This window comes from Ostrinia furnacalis, unplaced genomic scaffold (assembly GCF_004193835.3).
Source record: "Ostrinia furnacalis isolate ACB-3 unplaced genomic scaffold, ASM419383v2 OfSCF7147, whole genome shotgun sequence".
Lineage (NCBI taxonomy): Eukaryota > Metazoa > Arthropoda > Insecta > Lepidoptera > Crambidae > Ostrinia > Ostrinia furnacalis.
Window position 1 is genome coordinate 134,881 of NW_021137386.1, and position 20,476 is coordinate 155,356.

Here is a 20,476-nt window from a genome sequence, read left to right on the forward strand (position 1 = left end):
TCACATCATATTACCGAAGTCAGCCCTATAGCTTCGGCGCAGTGCCGATCACTGACGTTTGCCAACAAAATGGTGCTTGACTCTTGAGACAGGCTAAATTACACCATATTGTTAATGACATTGAGCATACATTTTTTTAAATACCTTCGCGAAGTAAAACTTCTGTACGTAGTACTTATTATTATTCTGTGACTACAAGTTTAAGGTGCATTGTATAGATTCCACTCACCACTTTCCCCGCTAGCCACGCTGTGCATATACTCCGTCTGCATCATGTCGAAGAACAGCGGTATGGTCGTGTTGCGGACCTCCTCGTCTCGGAGGAAGCTCACTTCCAGGAACGGGCCCACCAGGCACGGGATGAAGGAGCGCTTGTGCTCGCCTGTAATGAAAGTTCGATGAGATAACGAATTTAGTTCAGCGGTAAGAAGATATTTCATTGAAAGAGCACAATGGCCCAATCAAGAGTTTAAGTACGCGTACGGTTTCGATTGCCCTGCTAATTATGCAGTACCTGGAAGTCTTTAAATAGACTTCGGACGCAGGTCGGCCGTAGTAAGGACAATCTTTTCAGGTGGGGATTCTTGGATGGCTCAAACTTGGAGTGCAAGTGTGGTTTTGTTCCCCAGTCAACGAAGCATATGATATCGTGCCCTTTCGTGCCCAAACAACAGCACGCAGAAAGATTTAATGAAGGCTACTGACAACGCCATTCTTGTGGCGGAGTTTTGGGCTGACGCTGTGTGGATTTGTTGTCGACACGACAAAAAGAAGATGCAGTACCATTTGATAAAGTGGTTAAGTAAGCAAAATAAAGCAAAATAAAAACGATACCCCAGTAAAGTCTATCTCAAGATACTGTTCAATTAGCCAAGCCGCTGCAAAGCTGTGAACCATTCATTGCTCTATTGACTCACCTAGACCAAACCACATCTCGCTCAACATCGAAGCGACGTGTCTCCGTATGTCTCCATATAGTCCCGTCACTCGCTGCTTCCTTGCCGGTGGGAGTGTCTCCAGTTGTAACACTGGTGACGTAGCCAAAGCGCTGCAAGCCGTGAACCATTCCCGCCACATCTCATGCTACTATCTGTCCATATTTCAACTTACCTAGAACAAACCACATCTCGCTCAACATTGAAGCGACGTGTCTCCATATAGCCCCGTCACACGCTGCTTCCTGGCCGGTGGAAGTCTCCAGTTGTAACACAGGGGAGGTAGCCAAAGCGCTGCAAGTTATAGACTACCCATTCCTTTATAGACTTACCTAGCCCAAACCACATCTCGCTCAGCATCGAAGCGACGTGTCTCCGTATGTCTCCATATAATCCCGTCACTCGTTGCTTCCGGGCCGGTGGGAGCGTCTCCAGTTGTAACACAGGTGACGTAGCCAGGGCACTGCAAGCCGTGAACCATTCCCGCCACATCTCGTGGATGCCGCTAACGGCTTCTGTGTCTAGCTCGTCTACAGCGGCTAGACGATCTCGGAGGGTCGTTGCTAGTAATCTGTAAGAAAAATAGACTTTGATTAATCTTAGTTTTGGTTTAAAGTCGAGCGTATATCCGACATAATATTTAAGGCATAATAATAGCACTTCAGCCAAAGGGAGAGGCCCTTGTACAGCAGTAGACGTCATTTGGCTGAAACGAACGAACGAACGAATAGCACTTATGAACACGACATAAGATACCACATCATTTTAGTTGATGTGCTCATATGGGTGCTCGATTATTTTATAAAATCACGTATTACCTATGCAATATCTTTTTTCAAATATACATGCGGTTTTCCTGCACACTGCACTTAATATAATTAATCTAGTCCGATTGCTTATTAAGGCATATCAGAATTTTCATTTATACTTCCTGTAATATTCGTTTATACTAACTACTTATGTATTGGGTCTTAAATAGGTCTTGCTATTAATTGGCGTGTACGCTTGTAACTACGTTCGTCCATTTTAGCCAAATGACGTCTACTACTGTACAAAGGGAATCCTTGGGCCTCCCCCAACGGCCGGTCCTGCGCTGCCCGGATCTAGGAGTTTCCCGCGAATTTGTTGTGTATTTCCCGCGACCTAATTGTGTTATCCCGCGACCGTGTTGTGTATTTCTTGCGACCGTGTTGTGTATATTCCGCAACCTTGTTGTGTATTTCCCGCGGCATTGTTGTAGATTTCTCGCGCCTTGTTATGTATTTCCCGCGACCTTGTTGTGTGTTTCCCGCGACCTTGTTGTGTGTTTCCCGCGACTTTGATGTGTTTTTCCCGCGACCTTGTCATGTGTTTCCCGTTACCTAGTTGTGTATTTCCCGCGACATTGCTGTACATTTCCCGCAACTTTGTTGTGTATTTCCCGCGACCTTGTTAAGTATTTCCCGCCACATTGTCGTGTATTTCCCGCGACTTTGTCATATATTTCCCGCGACCTAGTTGTTTATTACCCGTGACCTTGTTGTGATTTTCTCGCGACCTAGTTGTGTATTTCCCGCGACCTTGTCCTGTGTTTCCCGCGACCTCGTGTCGTGTACCTGAGCGCGTGCAGCATGGCTGTGTGCTGCAGGTGCAGCATGGCGGCCCAGTGCGACCTTGTACATTCCCCGCGACCTTGTACATTCCCCGCGACCTTGTACCTGAGCGCCTGCAGCATGGCCGTGTGCTGTAGATGCAGCATGGCGGCCCAGTGCGCGCGGAACACGGGCCGCCGCAGCAGCTCCGTGAGCAGCGCCAGCGCGTCGCCGACGAGGCAGCGGGCCGCGGACGGGTGCTCGGCTTGGTATCCTTCCCGCGACCTTGTACATTCCCCGCGACCTTGTACCTGAGCGCCTGCAGCATGGCCGTGTGCTGTAGATGCAGCATGGCGGCCCAGTGCGCGCGGAACACGGGCCGCCGCAGCAGCTCCGTGAGCAGCGCCAGCGCGTCGCCGACGAGGCAGCGGGCCGCGGACGGGTGCTCGGCTTGGTATCCTTCCCGCGACCTTGTACATTCCCCGCGACCTTGTACCTGAGCGCCTGCAGCATGGCCGTGTGCTGTAGATGCAGCATGGCGGCCCAGTGCGCGCGGAACACGGGCCGCCGCAGCAGCTCCGTGAGCAGCGCCAGCGCGTCGCCGACGAGGCAGCGGGCCGCGGACGGGTGCTCGGCTTGGTATCCTTCCCGCGACCTTGTACATTCCCCGCGACCTTGTACCTGAGCGCCTGCAGCATGGCCGTGTGCTGTAGATGCAGCATGGCGGCCCAGTGCGCGCGGAACACGGGCCGCCGCAGCAGCTCCGTGAGCAGCGCCAGCGCGTCGCCGACGAGGCAGCGGGCCGCGGACGGGTGCTCGGCTTGGTATCCTTCCCGCGACCTTGTACATTCCCCGCGACCTTGTACCTGAGCGCCTGCAGCATGGCCGTGTGCTGTAGATGCAGCATGGCGGCCCAGTGCGCGCGGAACACGGGCCGCCGCAGCAGCTCCGTGAGCAGCGCCAGCGCGTCGCCGACGAGGCAGCGGGCCGCGGACGGGTGCTCGGCTTGGTATCCTTCCCGCGACCTTGTACATTCCCCGCGACCTTGTACCTGAGCGCCTGCAGCATGGCCGTGTGCTGTAGATGCAGCATGGCGGCCCAGTGCGCGCGGAACACGGGCCGCCGCAGCAGCTCCGTGAGCAGCGCCAGCGCGTCGCCGACGAGGCAGCGGGCCGCGGACGGGTGCTCGGCTTGGTATCCTTCCCGCGACCTTGTACATTCCCCGCGACCTTGTACCTGAGCGCCTGCAGCATGGCCGTGTGCTGTAGATGCAGCATGGCGGCCCAGTGCGCGCGGAACACGGGCCGCCGCAGCAGCTCTGTCAGCAGCGCCAGCGCGTCGCCGACGAGGCAGCGGGCCGCGGACGGGTGCTCGGCTTCGAGCGCCTTCACAACCATCGTGTACTGCTCGTCTGACGCCTGCCGGACCATGTCGAGGAGCACGCAGATTATGCGGCGCTGTGGGGAAAAGGTTTGGTCTATAATAACTTGACAAGCTCGTTTTCTAATATTATGTTGCATTTTAATTATAATTAACTTTTAAAAAAAATAAAACCGATTTCAAATGCGTGAACACAAAAAAAAAACAAAAATTAAAAATATTGCGTATAAAAAAGTTCATCCCCAATTTTCCACCCTTGGGGGTGAAATATTTTCTTCAATTTCGCATGAAACCACCCTTTTGATAATACCTATTCTCAAAAATATTTATTCAGTTTAGACCACAAGTGGCACTTATAATTTAATTAATCAGGTTGTCATGTCATGGATGAAATTACACTAAAAACTAATTAAAACAAAAAGGATAGGGAAAATATTCCATTATTCTGTGGTAACGCTAACAAAATTAACGAGTGAATTTTTTATAGACAAATGTAATTCAATATAAAAAAGTAGGGTAAAATATTCCGTTGACCTGTGGCAACACTTACAAAATACAACCGTGATTTTTTTTGAAAATTATTATTTAATTAAAATGAATTGGAAATGTGCTACTTACGGATAAAACATGATCCCATGCACTTTCTTCGTAATTCCAGTAGCATTCTTACATGTTGGAACGGCACAAGACGGCATAATTTAATTATAAAGTGTCAATCTGACGGATATGTAAACAATGCGCGCGCCGGCCATTGACTAATTGCTCTAAAGTCAAATTAGTGCGATTTGGAGTAATTTATATGAATACACATTTACGCCCGTTGACGGTTTCTGGTTTGTTCCGTATTCTGAGTACCTATTCAACAAAAAAATAATCGTTCAAATTGATTTATAATCGGCGGAGATATTGCGTATAAAAATGTTCATCCCCAATTTTCCACCCTTGGGGGTTGTTTTTTCTATTATTAAATTTAAATGGGACCACTGTTGAGGTATTACCTATACGCCGAAAAAAGATTTGTTCAAATCGGTTCATAATTGGCGGAGTTATCGCGTAACAAACATAGAAAAAAAAAAAACATACGGGTCGAATTGAGAACCTCCTCCTTTTTTGAAGTCGGTTGAAAATAGTAAGACGGGTCTTTACGCGACGTTTATTAATGAGTTACATTATATGACAAATGACAATATCAGGGAAGATGAAAATCTTCAAGCCCGCCCAAACGGACGACGCCGCGAACCGCCAGTCTGCTTGTGACCACGGCTGCAGCATCGCAGCCGAAACGTCAAACCGTGAGTACATAATGTAACTCATTAATAAACGTCGCGTTAAGACCCGTCTTACTACGAGTATTTTAATTGAAATGGAACGCGAAAGTTTAAACTCTTATATGTTGCATTTTTTACCATAAAATTATCACTTCACGTTGTGCATTGTGTTCATGTTGCAAAAATCCCGTGAAGTGATAATTTTAAGGCTCGTTTTCTTTCTAAAAGCGGCGGTTCGCGCAACGATTGTAACAGGAGACCGAGACGAGACTGCGTTTCTTGACTTAGCTCTGTCTCGCTCGCGAACTGTCGCGGTCAAGTAACGGTCGCGGTCTCCCGTCTCGATCTTGTGTCTCGGTCTCCTGTCTTTGTCGCGGTGCGAACCGCCGCCTTTACATATACAAAAGATTTCAAAAGGTTCGTTCATTCGTTTCAGTTAAATGACGTCCACTGCTGGACAAAGGCCTCCCCAAAGATTTCCGTAACGACCGGTCCCGCGCTGCCCGCATCCAGGTTCTTTCGATGACCTTCGCCAGATCATTGGTCCACCTATCTTTCCCAAATCCGGGCGTTTTTAAGGTGCGATTGCGGTCAAATACTTGTGTACACACCCCAGGTCCAGTCGAGGGAATGCTAGGCTAAATAAAAGCCAACTTCGCAAACAACGGTATATTGTTCCAAAGATAGTCGATTTCATACAAACAGATTTTACTATATAAAGGGCCCTCCGAATACTTCACTTGCGAGAGCTAAGTAAGCACAGCGCCATCTATTGGTAGTTTTACGAACTTTGTTCTTGCAAACACTTGTACATTAACTGCCCGCCAAGGACAAATTGATATAATTGTCCTTATAAAAGAAATTTAAAAAAAATACCTTGTCAAAATGTCGCGCTAAAATAGAATTTATCTTTGCTGGGCTTACAAAATAAAACAATTATTACAAAGTAATATAAACTGAAAAACTAAAAAACAAGTTTAAAATTTAAACAGAAAACTTAAATAATAAATGTAAGTTCAATCACTTACAGGTAAAACACATATTTTATTTGTAGGGCGTTTTATCAAAGAGTTTTTGCTCTTTACTGTGACCACCCTCGTAATTCCATCTTGACCTGGATGTTCATCCACAATTTTACCATAAAACCATCTGCATGGCGGAAGACCATCCTCTTTAATCAACACTATGTCTCCTACTTTAGGTTGTGGGGCTTGTGTGGCCCATTTATATCTGTGGAAGAATTGGTTCAAATATTCTTTAGACCACTTACGCCAGAATTCTTGAGTCATACGTTGAGTGTACTGCCATCGTCTAAGTGAGCTTATATTTGAGTTCTCGTAATTTCGATCTGGTGCTGTGACTAGAGGTTCACCCACAAGAAAATGTCCTGGAGTTAACACTTCATTTTCCTGATCTCCGTCCAGCTTAGATAAAGGCCTCGAATTTAGGCAAGCTTCGACCTGTACTAACACCGTCGACATTTCTTCGTATGTCAAGGTAGAATTGCCAATGACTCGTTTGAGGTGGAACTTAACGGATTTAATTCCAGCCTCCCATAGTCCACCGAAGTTGGGCGCGTGAGGTGGGATAAAATGCCAGGTTGTATTGTTGTTGGCCAATTGTTCAGCTATTTCTGGAAGGATACTGTCTTTCTCATTGGAGAAGAGCTTTTGTATTTCTGCTGCTGCTCCCACAAAGTTCGTGCCATTGTCACTCCAAATATCTGAGCAAGGACCTCTACGGGCGACGAATCTTTTAAAAGCTTGAAGAAAGCCATGTGATGTAAGTTCGCTGACCGCCTCCACATGTACGGCTTTGGTCGCCATACATACGAACAAACATATGTATCCTTTATAGGACTTATAACCCCGACCCCTTGTAGTGCGGATTTGGATCGGACCTGCAAAGTCCACTCCACTTCGTAAAAAAGGACGAGCTGGTGTGACCCTCACTGCAGGTAGCTGTCCCATTAATTGTTGATAAGTCTGACCTTTATTCTTCACGCAATCAACACATTTTCTCACATGGGTTTTAACTAATTGTTTAGCTCCAATAATGTAGTACTTGTTCTGTAAGTAATTCAATGTTAACTGCGGTCCGCCATGTAACGTCTGATGATGAGCGTCTGCAATCAGCAAGGCCGTGAGTTTAGAGCTCTTTGCCATGACAATTGGATGCTTACGTTGTTGTTGTTGTTGTTTCAGCCGAAAGACGTCCACTGCTGGACAAAGGCCTCCCCCAAGGATTTCCACAAAGACCGGTCCTGCGCCGCTTGCATCCAGGTACTTCCCGCGACCTTCACCAGATCGTCGGTCCACCTAGTGGGAGGCCTGCCCACGCTACGTCTTCCAGCTCGTGGTCGCCACTCAAGAACTTTTCTGCCCCAGCGGCCATCAGCTCTTCGAGCTATGTGCCCCGCCCACTGCCACTTGATTTTAGCGATTCTGCGGGCTATGTCAGTCACTCTGGTTCTCCTACGGATCTCCTCATTTCTGATTCGATCACGCAGGGAAACTCCGAGCATAGCACGACACGGATGCTTACGACTTGATACCATATGAGATTTTTCTAATCTCCCACCGACTCTTAGTAAATTTGTTTCATCTATAAATGGATTTAGAGATTTTAATGAATTGTTTTTAATTGGAATATTCTTTTTTATAGCTTCAATTTCTTCTTCAAATTTAATTTTTTGATCTCTTATTATGCAAACTTCTAACGCCTTTTCCATTTCCTTTGTAGTTAAATACTCATTGTCTTTTCTTTCAGATTTCGGCTTCTTCATTTGTAAAAATCTTCGACAGTATGCTGTTACTCTTATTAATCTTCTCAGTTTCGAAAATCTTTCGAAGAAATCTTCTTCAGTTGTTATGTTGTGAACTTTGATGGCTTCTATTTCGGTTGTTAATTCTGTAGGTTTTTTGTAATTTATATTTTTAGTCATCAAAAACTCCGGACCATTTAACCACAGTGATTTATTTTTCAGCTCTGAAGGTGTAACTCCCCTGGATGCGTAGTCTGCTGGATTTTCCTGAGTACTTACGTGTGACCACTGATTAGGATTTAAGTTGGTAAGTATTTCAGAGACGCGATTGGCTACAAATACCTTCCATCGGCTGGGCAAGCTGTTTAACCAGGCTAAAACTATTGTGGAATCCGTCCATGCATGCAGGTTTGTATGTTCAATATTTAGAACCTTAGACGTCTCCAGCATTAATCGTGTAAGCTCTACAGCTCCGCATAATTCCAGCCTTGGTATAGATACTTGTTTGATAGGTGCCACTTTAGATTTTGCTGTTACCAACGACACATGGATATTCCCTTCCGCATCAATAGTTCGGATGTATACCACAGCGGCGTATGCTACCTTCGAGGCGTCGCAGAACCCATGGAGTTCCCTCTTGACGTCATTTAATCTCGTTCCAAGCCATCTAGGAATCTTCACTTCGCTTATGCTTTTCAGGTCTTCCCGGTAAGTACACCATTCCTGCAGTATTTTACTAGGTGCTTCATCATCCCAATCAATCCCCGCTATCCACAACTTTTGTATCAACACCTTTGCTATGATTATACATGGTGTAACCCAACCTAAGGGATCGAATAGGCGTGATATATCTGCTATTATTTTTCTTTTAGTAATAGGTGGTAGCAGTTCTGGAAGATCAACTTTATATCGGAAATGATCACTGTGCCGTTCCCAGGTAAGTCCCAAAATTTTTATTACTTCATCCATTTTTATTGTTATCCCATCCTTACATTCCTCTTTTTCCTTCCCGTTTTCCTGTTCATTTTCCCTGCTCTTAATCATTTTTAACAATTCTTCGTCATTACTCGCCCACTTCTGTAATCTGAATCCCGCTTTATTTAGTAAACTTTTCATTTGTGTATATAATTCTATTCCTTCTGTTACAGATTCACAACCGCTCATCATGTCATCCATGTAGAAGTTTTCTCTAACTTTATCCACAGCTAAAGGATAATTAAGACCTTCATCCTTTGCCACTTGTTGAAGCGTTCGAACTGCTAAAAATGGAGCTGAAGCAGTACCGAAAGTCACTCTAACAAGTTTGAAATCTCTGATTGCCTCATTAGGGTTATTTCTCCATACCAATCTTTGAAAGTTAGTGTCATCTTCGTGTACCTTTATTTGTCGATACATTTTAACAATATCTGCTGTAAGACAAATGTACGACAATCTCCACTTCATCACTAAATGTCTCAAGTCTGGCTGAATGGTTGGTCCCACCATGAGGTTTTCATTCAGTGATACCCCATTTTTTCCTACCTGAGAGGCATTAAATACTACTCTGAGCTTAGTAGTATCCTTGTCCTCTCGAACAACTGCGTGGTGTGGTAAATATACTGATTCTTCTCTTTCCAAGTCTGGTTCCAGTACTTCGATCATGTGTCCCATTTCCAAATACTCATTTATTACAGCCTTATAACTTTCTTTGAATTTGTTATCTTTTTCGAATCTTTTTTCCAGCCCTTTTAATCTTTGCACAGCTATACTTCTCGTCTCTCCTCTTTTGCACTCTGGGTTTTCTGTCTTAAAAGGCAATTTCACGATGTACCTTCCTTCTTTATCTCTAGTAGTTGTTTTAACATAAAATTCTTCACATTTTCTTTCTTCTTCTGTGTACTTTTGTTCCTTTGTGAGACTCATGCTATTTTCCAACTCCCAAAACTTTTTCAACAGTTCATCGCTTTCTTGTAACTGGCAATGCAACGATAATGTTTCTGCGTTTTGATAATTTGGTAGTTTCACCGTTCCCGATAAAATCCAACCCAAGCTCGTGGATTGAGCGAGGAGCGTTCCGTTTGATCCCTTTCGTATACCTTCTTGGATTATCTGACTAAATACTTCCGCACCCAATAATATGTCTATTTTATTGGGTCGGTTGTATTCCGGGTCAGCGAGTTCTATGCCTTGGAATTCTGAGTAATCTAATTGATCTATTTTCCTACTAGGGAGGAAAGAAGTAATAGATTTCAGAACGTACGCATTCACTGTGACACTCCAATTAGGGTCTAACCTAGATTTAACCTTTATGGTCACTTTCGCTTTTGAGACTAATCCTTTATCTCCACCCACTCCCAAAATCTTACCATGAATTGGTGTTTTTCTCAATTTCAAATCATTTACAGCCGATTCTGTAACGAAGTTTCCTTGAGAGCCTTGATCTAATAAGGCTCTCAACATGTAGTTGTTCCCATTTCTCGACTCAGTATTGATTAGCGCCGTCGCTAACAATACTTGTTTTACATTACCTGTCGAGACGTTACATGAAACCACAGTTGATGTTTTATTTGATTTACCTGCCTCATAAGGCCCCTTTGGTGGACTATCTTTTCCCTCTGACTCAACCTTAACAACATTAGACTGCGCGTTCTCTGCATTTTTTGGATGTAGTAGTGTGTGATGTTTACGATGGCATATTTTACACTTTTGACTAACGAGACAAGCCTTCGCACCATGATTTGAACCTAAACAATTGTAACACAAACTGTTTGATTGAATGAAATTACGACGATGGTCCACAGTTTCATTCGAAAATCTCCTACAAGCACTTAACTTGTGAGCCTCTGAACAAAATACACATTGAATTCCAGTAGAAGTATGCATAGCTTTAAATTTTACAATATTATTATTTGCATTGAAATTGTTATGTGACTGATATCTATTTGAAACTACTTTGTTGTCTAAAAACTCTAGTGCTCTGTATCTGTTCGTTAAAAACTCAGTAAATTGTTCGTACTTAGGTAATTCCTCAGATGGAGTACTTTGTGTAATATTAAACTCCCACTTTTTTATCGATTCGGCATCCAGTTTCAAACATAAAATATGTATAATAATTATGTCCCAATTCCTAATGTCTATACCCAAATTAGCTAACCCGCTCAAGCAATCGTTGGTGGTATCAATTAATTCTTTTAAAGCTGTCGCAGATTCGTTTACAATATTCTTTTGGCTAAGCAATCGTTTCAAAATATAATGAGATAAATAGCGCTTATTATCGTACCTCGATTTCAACTGAGCCCAACAACGATCGTAATTAGCTTCAGATATCGGAATCTGCCTAAGTAACTGCTCAGCTTCGCCAGTGAGTGAACTTTTCAAATAGTGCATCTTTTGTACGTTATCTAATTTCGAGTTATTATGAATTAACGAGATAAACAAATCTCGGAATGTGATCCATTCCGTGTATTGCCCAGAAAAATTAGGAATAACAATTTTAGGTAACTTAAATGATTCAGCTTTAAAATAGAATCATGATGTTTCTCACTAACTTCAGTTCTAGCAGATTTTGATTTCGAAGATGACTCTATAGTAGACCTAAGCTCGGTTTTATAATCAGTGTATATCTCCTCTGCTAAATCATAAACATCCTTCTGTGAATATTCATGAGATTTTAATGCGGCACCATATTTTCTAATAAGTGACCTATGATTTTTCGCAAACTCAGCCCATAATTCCTCTAATGACTCCAATCTTGTTTTACAATAAGCCTCTGTTATTCGCTCTTTAGGAGATTTATTATAATTCTTTTTAGCTTTATAAATTTTATCATAAGTATCCACTTGCAAATTAATTTCTGAATCCATATTTAATAATTAATATTATAAACAAATGCAATTAATAAACCTTTAAAATAACGGGGTTTGAAACTCCAGAAACTTAAACTTACACAATCAAACTATAACTTCTATCAAAGACAAGTGTAAAATTTTCTAAGTCTAAAACACATTAAAACTTTACTATGTTAAAAATTACTAAAATATTTCTAAGTGTTTTTTCAATAAAAATCTAACCAAAATCGGGCATAGGTTCCCCGTCGGAACAAATTTTTCTTAAAATTAGCCTAAGTTAATACTAAACATGCACACAAATTTTCAAAGTCCCAATGATCTTCAAATTATAACTAAATCTTCAAAGTTTATTCTTCCAAACAAATAAGGTTCAAATTCGCGTTTCCGATTCACTTCACTACGTATCGTATATTAATAGCACTTCCAAGTTTTTAAAGTTATTTACCACGAAGTTATAGAGTTCAATTTTGCTTGACTCGACCAATATGAAAATAATTCAACACTCACAGTTTTTGTCCTTGTCACTCACTCGCGCGTGACGTCACTGGTCAGTTGTCCTATTCTGGCACCTGAACTGGCTCCTGACGGCACCTCCTCACCAGCATCAGCACCAGCACCGTCCCGAAGTCCAAAGCCGGATTGGCCACCAAGCTCGGACCCCTGCTGCAGCAGCTCCAACTCCTCAGGGTGCTGCTCCTCCAGACAGGCACCACCAGATAGGCACCTCCAGTGCACCACACACCGCCTTAATGCTCCAAAATTCGCGTCACCGTCAGAACGACTTTCCCATCCGGATGAGGTCTGGCACACCTTATCCGGCTCGAAGGACCATGTACACACCCCAGGTCCAGTCGAGGGAATGCTAGGCTAAATAAAAGCCAACTTCGCAAACAACGGTATATTGTTCCAAAGATAGTCGATTTCATACAAACAGATTTTACTATATAAAGGGCCCTCCGAATACTTCACTTGCGAGAGCTAAGTAAGCACAGCGCCATCTATTGGTAGTTTTACGAACTTTGTTCTTGCAAACACTTGTACAACTTGCTTTGCTTTACCTTGTTGTATTACCTTGTCTCAGTGAATAAATGATCTTTTATCTTTTTTATCTTTTTATCTTTTTTTTGTTTTGCATAAAAAACCTGATGGGAGCCTCCCCATACTACGTCTTCCGGCCCGTGCTCCACTGAAGAACTTTTCAGCCCTAACGGCCATCAGCTCTACGAGCTATGTGCCCCGCCCACTGCCACTTGTTCTAGCAATTCTGCGGGCTGCGACAATCACTTTGGTTTTCCTCAAATAACTCACCAGTAGCGGATCATCAGCTGACCCCTGCTCGTCAGTCTTCCTCTCTTTCAGCATCGACGCAGCCGTGGTCAGGGAGTCTCCTGGCCAACTCTCTTCTATCAGCCTCCACTGGACCCACGTGGTCTCTAGCCAGGAGTCCTAGTCTAAATAACTCACCAGTAGCGGATCATCAGCTGACCCCTGCTCGTCAGTCTTCCTCTCTTTCAGCATCGACGCAGCCGTGGTCAGGACGGTCGGCAGGAGTCTCCTGGCCAGCTCTCCCCTGTCAGTTTCCACTGGGCCCACGTCTCTAGCCAGGAGTCCTAGTGTTAATAACTCACCAGTAGCGGATCATCAGCTGACCCCTGGTCATCCGTCTTCCTCTCTTTCAGCATCGACGCGGCCGTGGTCAGGACGGTCGGCAGGAGTCTCCTGGCCAGCTTTCCCCAGTCAGTTTCCACTGGGCCCACGTCTATAGCCAGGAGTCCTAGTGTTTATAACTCACCAGTAGCGGATCATCAGCTGAACCCTGCTCGTCAGTCTTCCGCTCTTTCAGCATCGACGCAGCCGTGGTCAGGACGGTCGGCAGGAGTCTCCTGGCCAACTCTCCTCTATCAGCTTCCACTGGGCCCACGTCGTCTCTAGCCAGGAGGGTCATGACTTCGCCTAGCGCTTCCACGCAGAGCTCCACCTGGATTTAGATTGTATTTCAATAGCAGTACAGTTGAGGTTTGAGTGATCTGTGATTTGGTGCATCAAGGTTTATGTCTAGGTGAATGTGTGTTTGTTTAGAAGAAGAATCGACAGTGGCATTTTACATGATACAAATATTTCCTAAGAGGAGAAAACCTTAATTTATTCCTTTCTGTACTCAAATGATTTTTGTTGATTGTTGTGGAGTTACCTAAATGCGGAATAAGCGGTATGGTACATAGGCTGTTTATTCTAAGCACTAACCTTATACGCCTCGACTCAGCTGCATAAAAATGTTTGCGATTAGTAATAAATACTGTACAGCGAATTTTCCATGATATAAAGTAGATGCGTTTTCACCATGGCAATACAATATGGCAAAAAAATGCAACTATTGATGTCATAGAATGTCATTAATAAATATACTTTCGTTTAGCAAATGACTGAATACATATTGGTGAAGTATCATAGACACGGCAGCGAATTCCATGTTTATACAGGGTGGAAACGTTAAGTGATCTCACTCGATTATTTCTAAACTATACAAGATATCGAAAAATTGATTACTGATTCTGAAAGTGCTTCACAAGCTCTTTCAAACGGTACCAATAATAGGTTACAGAATAAACTGGATCAATCCAAAAATTCAATGTTTCCAGCTTCCATACATTTAGTAAAACCACATAATATTAAAAACTATACAAGATATCCAAAAACTGGTAACTTATCCTAAAAGTGCTTCACGAGCTCTATCCAACGGTACCAATAATAAGTTAAAAAAACTGGATCTATCCGAAAATCCAATGTTTCCAGCTTCCATACATTTAGTACTGCCACAGTCATGGCACGCATGTCTTGATAATATTATAGCAAGTAAAGCCTAAAACCAATGTCTTCCATGAATAATTTTAAATTAGAATGCAATTTACGAGTTCATTTTAAGTGTTTATTATTTAAAATAAAAAAAAATAACACTACTAATATTGTGTGGCTGACATAGTGGCATACATTTAGTATGGAAGCTGGAAACATTGAATTTTCGGATAGATCTAGTTAATTATGTAACCTATTACTGATATCGTTTGAAAGAGCTCGTGAAGCACTTTCAGGATCAGTAATCAGTTTTTCGATATCTTGTATAGTTTAGAATTAATCGCGTGAGATCACTTATCGTTTCCACCCTGTATACTCCAAGCGCAAAGCGTTTTGACTCACCTGTAAAACGCTGTAGCATGCTCCATACATTTTTTTTCAACGCCCGAGTTAAGCTTAGTTTTGCTATGCTATACGAGTCGAACGATGTACATAAGACAAGAAAAATGTATTATGTTGCTCTTGCCAGGTTCTTATCTATGAGATATACTTACATGATTTCAGTTCGTCAATGCATAGGATAATAATAGTAAGACTAAACGGAACCCGTCACCTTTCTGACCAGTTGCGAGTAGGCTAAATCCTCAATTTTCCTCTGGTAAAGAGAGAGAATACTCTTTCAGAATGAATGACCTGATGACGTTGATGACAGGGCACATGCAGACTGTATCTAGCTGCGGCTGGGTGTACCAGGCGTACCAGGTGAATGTAGTCCAGCGGGGGTACCAAAGGTCAGTCCAAGGGTACCGTAGTGGATACGTACTATAGTCCGGTCGCCGAGCACATAGAATTTCGTCCAATGACCCCAAGCTACCCATCCTTATCGCTCGCGCGTATTATGCTGTCGCGACTGTGCGACGGGCGACAGCAGTGAGTGTGCGAGCGCGACAGCAATATAATTTCGAAACGAACGAAGACGAAATTCTACGGGCTCGGCGACCAGACTTTAGCTGCTTAGCAAGCGCGCCGCCGGAGCAGTGAAGACTAAATGATCTATTGACGATGTAGTCTGACCACACATGGATTTATCTGAGCACATTATGTAGGAGACCAGTTCCAGCTGGGTGCAGTCAATGAACGCTTGAAGCCAAGTCCAGATCAGTGGATACGTACTAACTGCTTCGCGTGCTGCGTGTCATGTAGCCGGGCCGTGTCGGCGCCGAGCAAGCGCCGCCGGAGCAGTGAAGACTGAATGATCTATTGACGATTTTGTCTGAGCACGTATGGAGAAGACCAGTTGCAGCTGGGTGCAGTCAATGAACGCTTAAGGCCAAGTCCAGATCAGTGGATACGTACTAACTGCTTCGCGTGCTGCGTGTCATGTAGCCGGGCGGTGTCGGCGCCGAGCAAACGCGCCGCCGGACTCCGGAGCAGTGAAGACTGAACGATCTATTGACGATGTAGTCTGACCACACATGGATTTATCTGAGCACATTATGTAGGAGACCAGTTCCAGCTGGGTGCAGTGAATGAACGCTTGAAGCCAAGTCCAGTTCAGTGGATACGTACTAACTGCTTCGCGTGCTGCGTGTCATGTAGCCGGGCGGTGTCGGCGCCGAGCAAACGCGCCGCCGGACTCCGGAGCAGTGAAGACCGAATGATTTGACGATGTAGTCTGACCACACATGGATTTGTCTGAGCACATTATGGAGGAGACCAGTTGCAGCTGGGTGCAGTCAGTGATCGCTTGAAGTCAAGTCCAGATCAGTGGATACGTACTAACTGCTTCGCGTGCTGCATGTCATGTAGCCGGAATGATCTATTGACGATGTAGTCTGACCACACATGGATTTGTCTGAGCACATTATGGAGGAGACCAGTTGCAGCTGGGTGCAGTGAATGAACGCTTGAAGCCAAGTCCAGATCAGTGGATACGTACTAACTGCTTCGCGTGCTGCGTGTCATGTAGCCGAGCCGTGTCGGCGCTGAGCAAGCGCGCCGCCGGAGCAGTGAAGACTGAATGATCTGTTGACGATGTAGTCTGACCACACATGGAGAAGACCAGTTGCAGCTGGGTGCAGTCAGTGAACGCTTGAAGCCAAGTCCAGATCAGTGGATACGTACTAACTGCTTCGCGTGCTGCGTGTCATGTAGTCGGGCGGTGTCGGCGCCGAGCCAACGCGCCGCCGGAGCAGTGAAGACTGAATGATCTATTGACGATGTAGTCTGACCACACATGGATTTATCTGAGCACATTATGTAGGAGACCAGTACCAGCTGGGTGCAGTGAATGAACGCTTGAAGGCAAGTCCAGATCAGTGGATACGTACTAACTGCTTCGCGTGCTGCGTGTCATGTAGCCGGGCGGAGTCGGCGCCGAGCAAGCGCGCCGCCGGAGCAGTGAAGACTTAATGATCTATTGACGATTTTGTCTGAGCACGTATTGGGGAAACCAGTTGCAGCTGGGTGCAGTCAATGAACGCTTGAAGCCAAGTCCAGATCAGTGGATACGTACTAACTGCTTCGCGTGCTGCGTGTCATGTAGCCGGGCGGTGTCGGCGCCGAGTAAGCGCGCCGCCTTGTCGACGGAGCGCGACTTCAGAGCGGCGTCTCGTTCCAACTGCACCGCGCACACAGTCAACCACGACCGAAACGTGGTCTACTCCGAAAGGTTACGATAAACGCTCTATCCGTCTCGCTCTGTCGTATGGCGAGGGATAGAGATATCGAAACCGTTTCGCAGCAGAGCCGGAGGGTATGGTAATGCGCATTTCTTATTGGCAAGCATTCAAGTCTATTTCAAATGTGATGCTATTAACCATTTTCCCATAAACGACATGCACGTTCTAAACTATCGAAATACTCTGATCGTTGGAGATTTCTGTCAATCTCCATTATTCATTTTCATGTTTACATTTAGTAAAAATGTTGCCCTTTTCGTTTAGTATATGACATGACTTCTTGTATTCAAATAAAATATAATATAGTTAAAATATTAATAATAAATACCTACTATAGATACAAGATTTCTAGCACCAATTTAAAGTGGATTAATTGGTCACATTGATACATAATTTAATAGCAAATTTATTGAAAATGCCCATAAAAAATACGCATTATCATAAAGACGTTTCGAAAGTGGTATTATAAGCATACACCAATAGCATAAACTCATCATTACAGAAAAAAATTAAGACTCAAATTGAATTCAATTTAAACAAATAGAACTGTAATGAAAAGTCAAAATCGCAAGATGGCAACTGTCAGTGAACTGTCACTTTGACGGCTGTCATCCCGCAAACGCGTGACATGCAACACATCAAGAGTTTGCACACAATTTAGTTCTCAAGTGACATCTAGTGCTCGCTTGTTTTTATTATTTGAAAACGTCAAAAAACGTTGCATTGTTATTTTGAAAAGAAAAACGACGTTGTCTTTTATTGTTTTATAGGATAAAAATATGTAAACTGAAAATAAAAATACTTAAAAAGTACATATTATACTAAGTAAATATTCTTAAAAATAAATAACATAAAATAATAGAAGAGAAATAATTAGTAAATAATAAGAAGAAACATATGGAGGACATGTGACAGGACAGCACACAGTGATAATTGTATTAGTAAAAAAAGTGATCTCACAAACACACAAAACCAAAAACAAACCACACGAATTTTTACATCCCCTTAAAGTTATTACAACTACATACTCCTTTTTAATGATCTTTTAAAAAAACTCCCATCATTTTTTCTTTTTTTTTATGGAGTATTTTTTTGATCCGATGTTAATTGAGCTATTTTTTACAAACTTTCTAATACCTCGTAGTAAAAACCTACATAAAATCACAAAACACACTACATGCTCACACACATAAAGTGATGTTAGTAAACAATACATATTAATAATGATAAATTCTGACAGAAGAGTGAATTTAGGAAAAAAGGATTGTATTTTTATAGGAATAGGGTGTACTTTGGTGGTTTGAGTTAGAACGATTTGTGTGCATATCTCACGATGCGTGGTGCGGCGTGGACATCATTTTTAGAATACTGAATTGAAGATTTGTCATCTCTTTCCCTCCTTAGTAAATAGATACCTACGAGCAAGATAAATAATTACGTTTGTCTAAATAGATCGGGAATAAAAGTTGTATCGCAAATAGTTGATGAAATGGATTGATAGTTTTTCATTTTGACACCAGTTTTGTCTTTATGTCATTGAAGACAGTAATAATATAATTCATAATTATTATGAATATTGTTCCAATTATTACGAAAAAAACATACGAAGTACCAAAATTCAATTCAGTATTCTATGTAGTAAAATACCTAAACGTTGTTTCTTAAACTTAGGTACTGATGACTTTTAAATCCATTCGCATTGTTCAAAAATAATTGCACTACCTACCTACTATCCAGTTTTGTAATTGAAATACAAACAATATCGTTATTAATTATGACATAATAATAGAATTTATATTATTTGCGTTATTCTAAATACAATTAACAATGCTGAATAGATCTAGAAGTAATTTCTAATTAGTTTTACATTAGTTTTCCTGTTTTTAAAGCAATGCCCACTGAAATGTTAGTTAATTTACTATTACAGGATGCATGTGTGATGATAATTATTTGTATTTTAATTGTTATGAAATAATTAATCAGCAACATAGGTATTGCACCGATTAATTATTTCATAACAACAACATAGGTTGTCAATAATTATGTGTTAAATGACAGGATAATATGTATTGAATGTTAAGGATAAAATGGGGTGTATATTAGGGAATGCATCTTGAACTAAATGATTGTCAGAACATTTCATAAAATAAATCCTCACACATCCATCCTTTCATTAACTAAAGATAAACAAATATTAATATTTTCACTATAATTGGCTATTTACAGTGAAAATATTAAGACCCAATCATTGCCAATACAGATCTGATTAAAACTAAACAAAATAATTTCTGAAAAGCATAAATGCTGTTGTCCAATAAAACGAATATTTTTTGTCTTACATCGATAATTCGCTAACCAATAAAACAATGCTTAAATACATCACTATAAATAAAAATACTTTCGTAATAAACAAAACAATATTTGCGCGATAACAACCTCAGATACAAATATTTTAATCAGATTCCGTATGGTGATTGCGTTAAAACAATTCTATCATCAAGTGCCAGCAGGCGGCATGCATCGGCGTGCGTACTGCGGTGCTTACCTCGCTGCTGCTGCGGCGGCCGGGGACAAACATGTTCAAATAGCTGCGGCGCGAGCGAGCTTCCCGTGAGAAGAGACCTTCCAATTCACTCATCTTGATAGTATTCGTAATATTCCGCCACATAATTCACTAAGCTTATTCACAATATGCACCTTATGCATTACACAAAGTAAAAATCTATCCATTTGAAGAATATACACAGAAACTTTAAACTTTTGAGGAATCCTGGTAATTTCGCTATGTAATCTTTACAAAACACTGTCAGTAGCATTCTACACACTGTTTATTTGATAACGCCACGGCGATTACTCATATGTTTTTGACAAGGTTATAAATAAAATCCAAGCTATTAATGTTCACTTCGAAATCTATACATTTATGGAGATTTGCCAATCGAAAATAAACACACAAAACAACGTGATTGCTATACTGTTACTTTTGTTTTGAAAAGTATTCAGCAAATGCAAAATACATGTGCATCCTCAATAGAGGAAAACCATAATAAAGGGATATATTTCCGGATGTTAGAAGTAATTCCCCAGTTAATACTGGTGAAATTATAATATTAATTACAAATTAAATAATACTATAAAGGATACAATGCATGAATCACCACATTACTGACCGATAAAATTAGAATGTTTGTATTTGCAACTATGTATTTAATATGTAATTTCAGTATTATATTACAGAATTAGTTCCCATGTTAAAT

General features: G+C 42.3%; 1 protein-coding gene across 1 annotated transcript in view; it reads right to left on the minus strand.

Annotated features, from left to right (window-relative positions):
• The window catches only part of LOC114363469 (dedicator of cytokinesis protein 1-like), a 66,409-nt gene that overhangs the window by 24,783 nt on the left and 21,150 nt on the right, over nt 1–20,476 (minus strand). Inside the window, exons 5-9 of the mRNA XM_028319193.1 lie at nt 17,054–17,158; nt 13,538–13,723; nt 3,743–3,963; nt 1,268–1,506; nt 230–382 (exon numbers count right to left, since the gene is read on the minus strand). Coding sequence (XP_028174994.1) covers nt 230–382; nt 1,268–1,506; nt 3,743–3,963; nt 13,538–13,723; nt 17,054–17,158 — 904 coding nt within the window. The remainder of the gene's footprint in view (nt 1–229; nt 383–1,267; nt 1,507–3,742; nt 3,964–13,537; nt 13,724–17,053; nt 17,159–20,476) is intronic.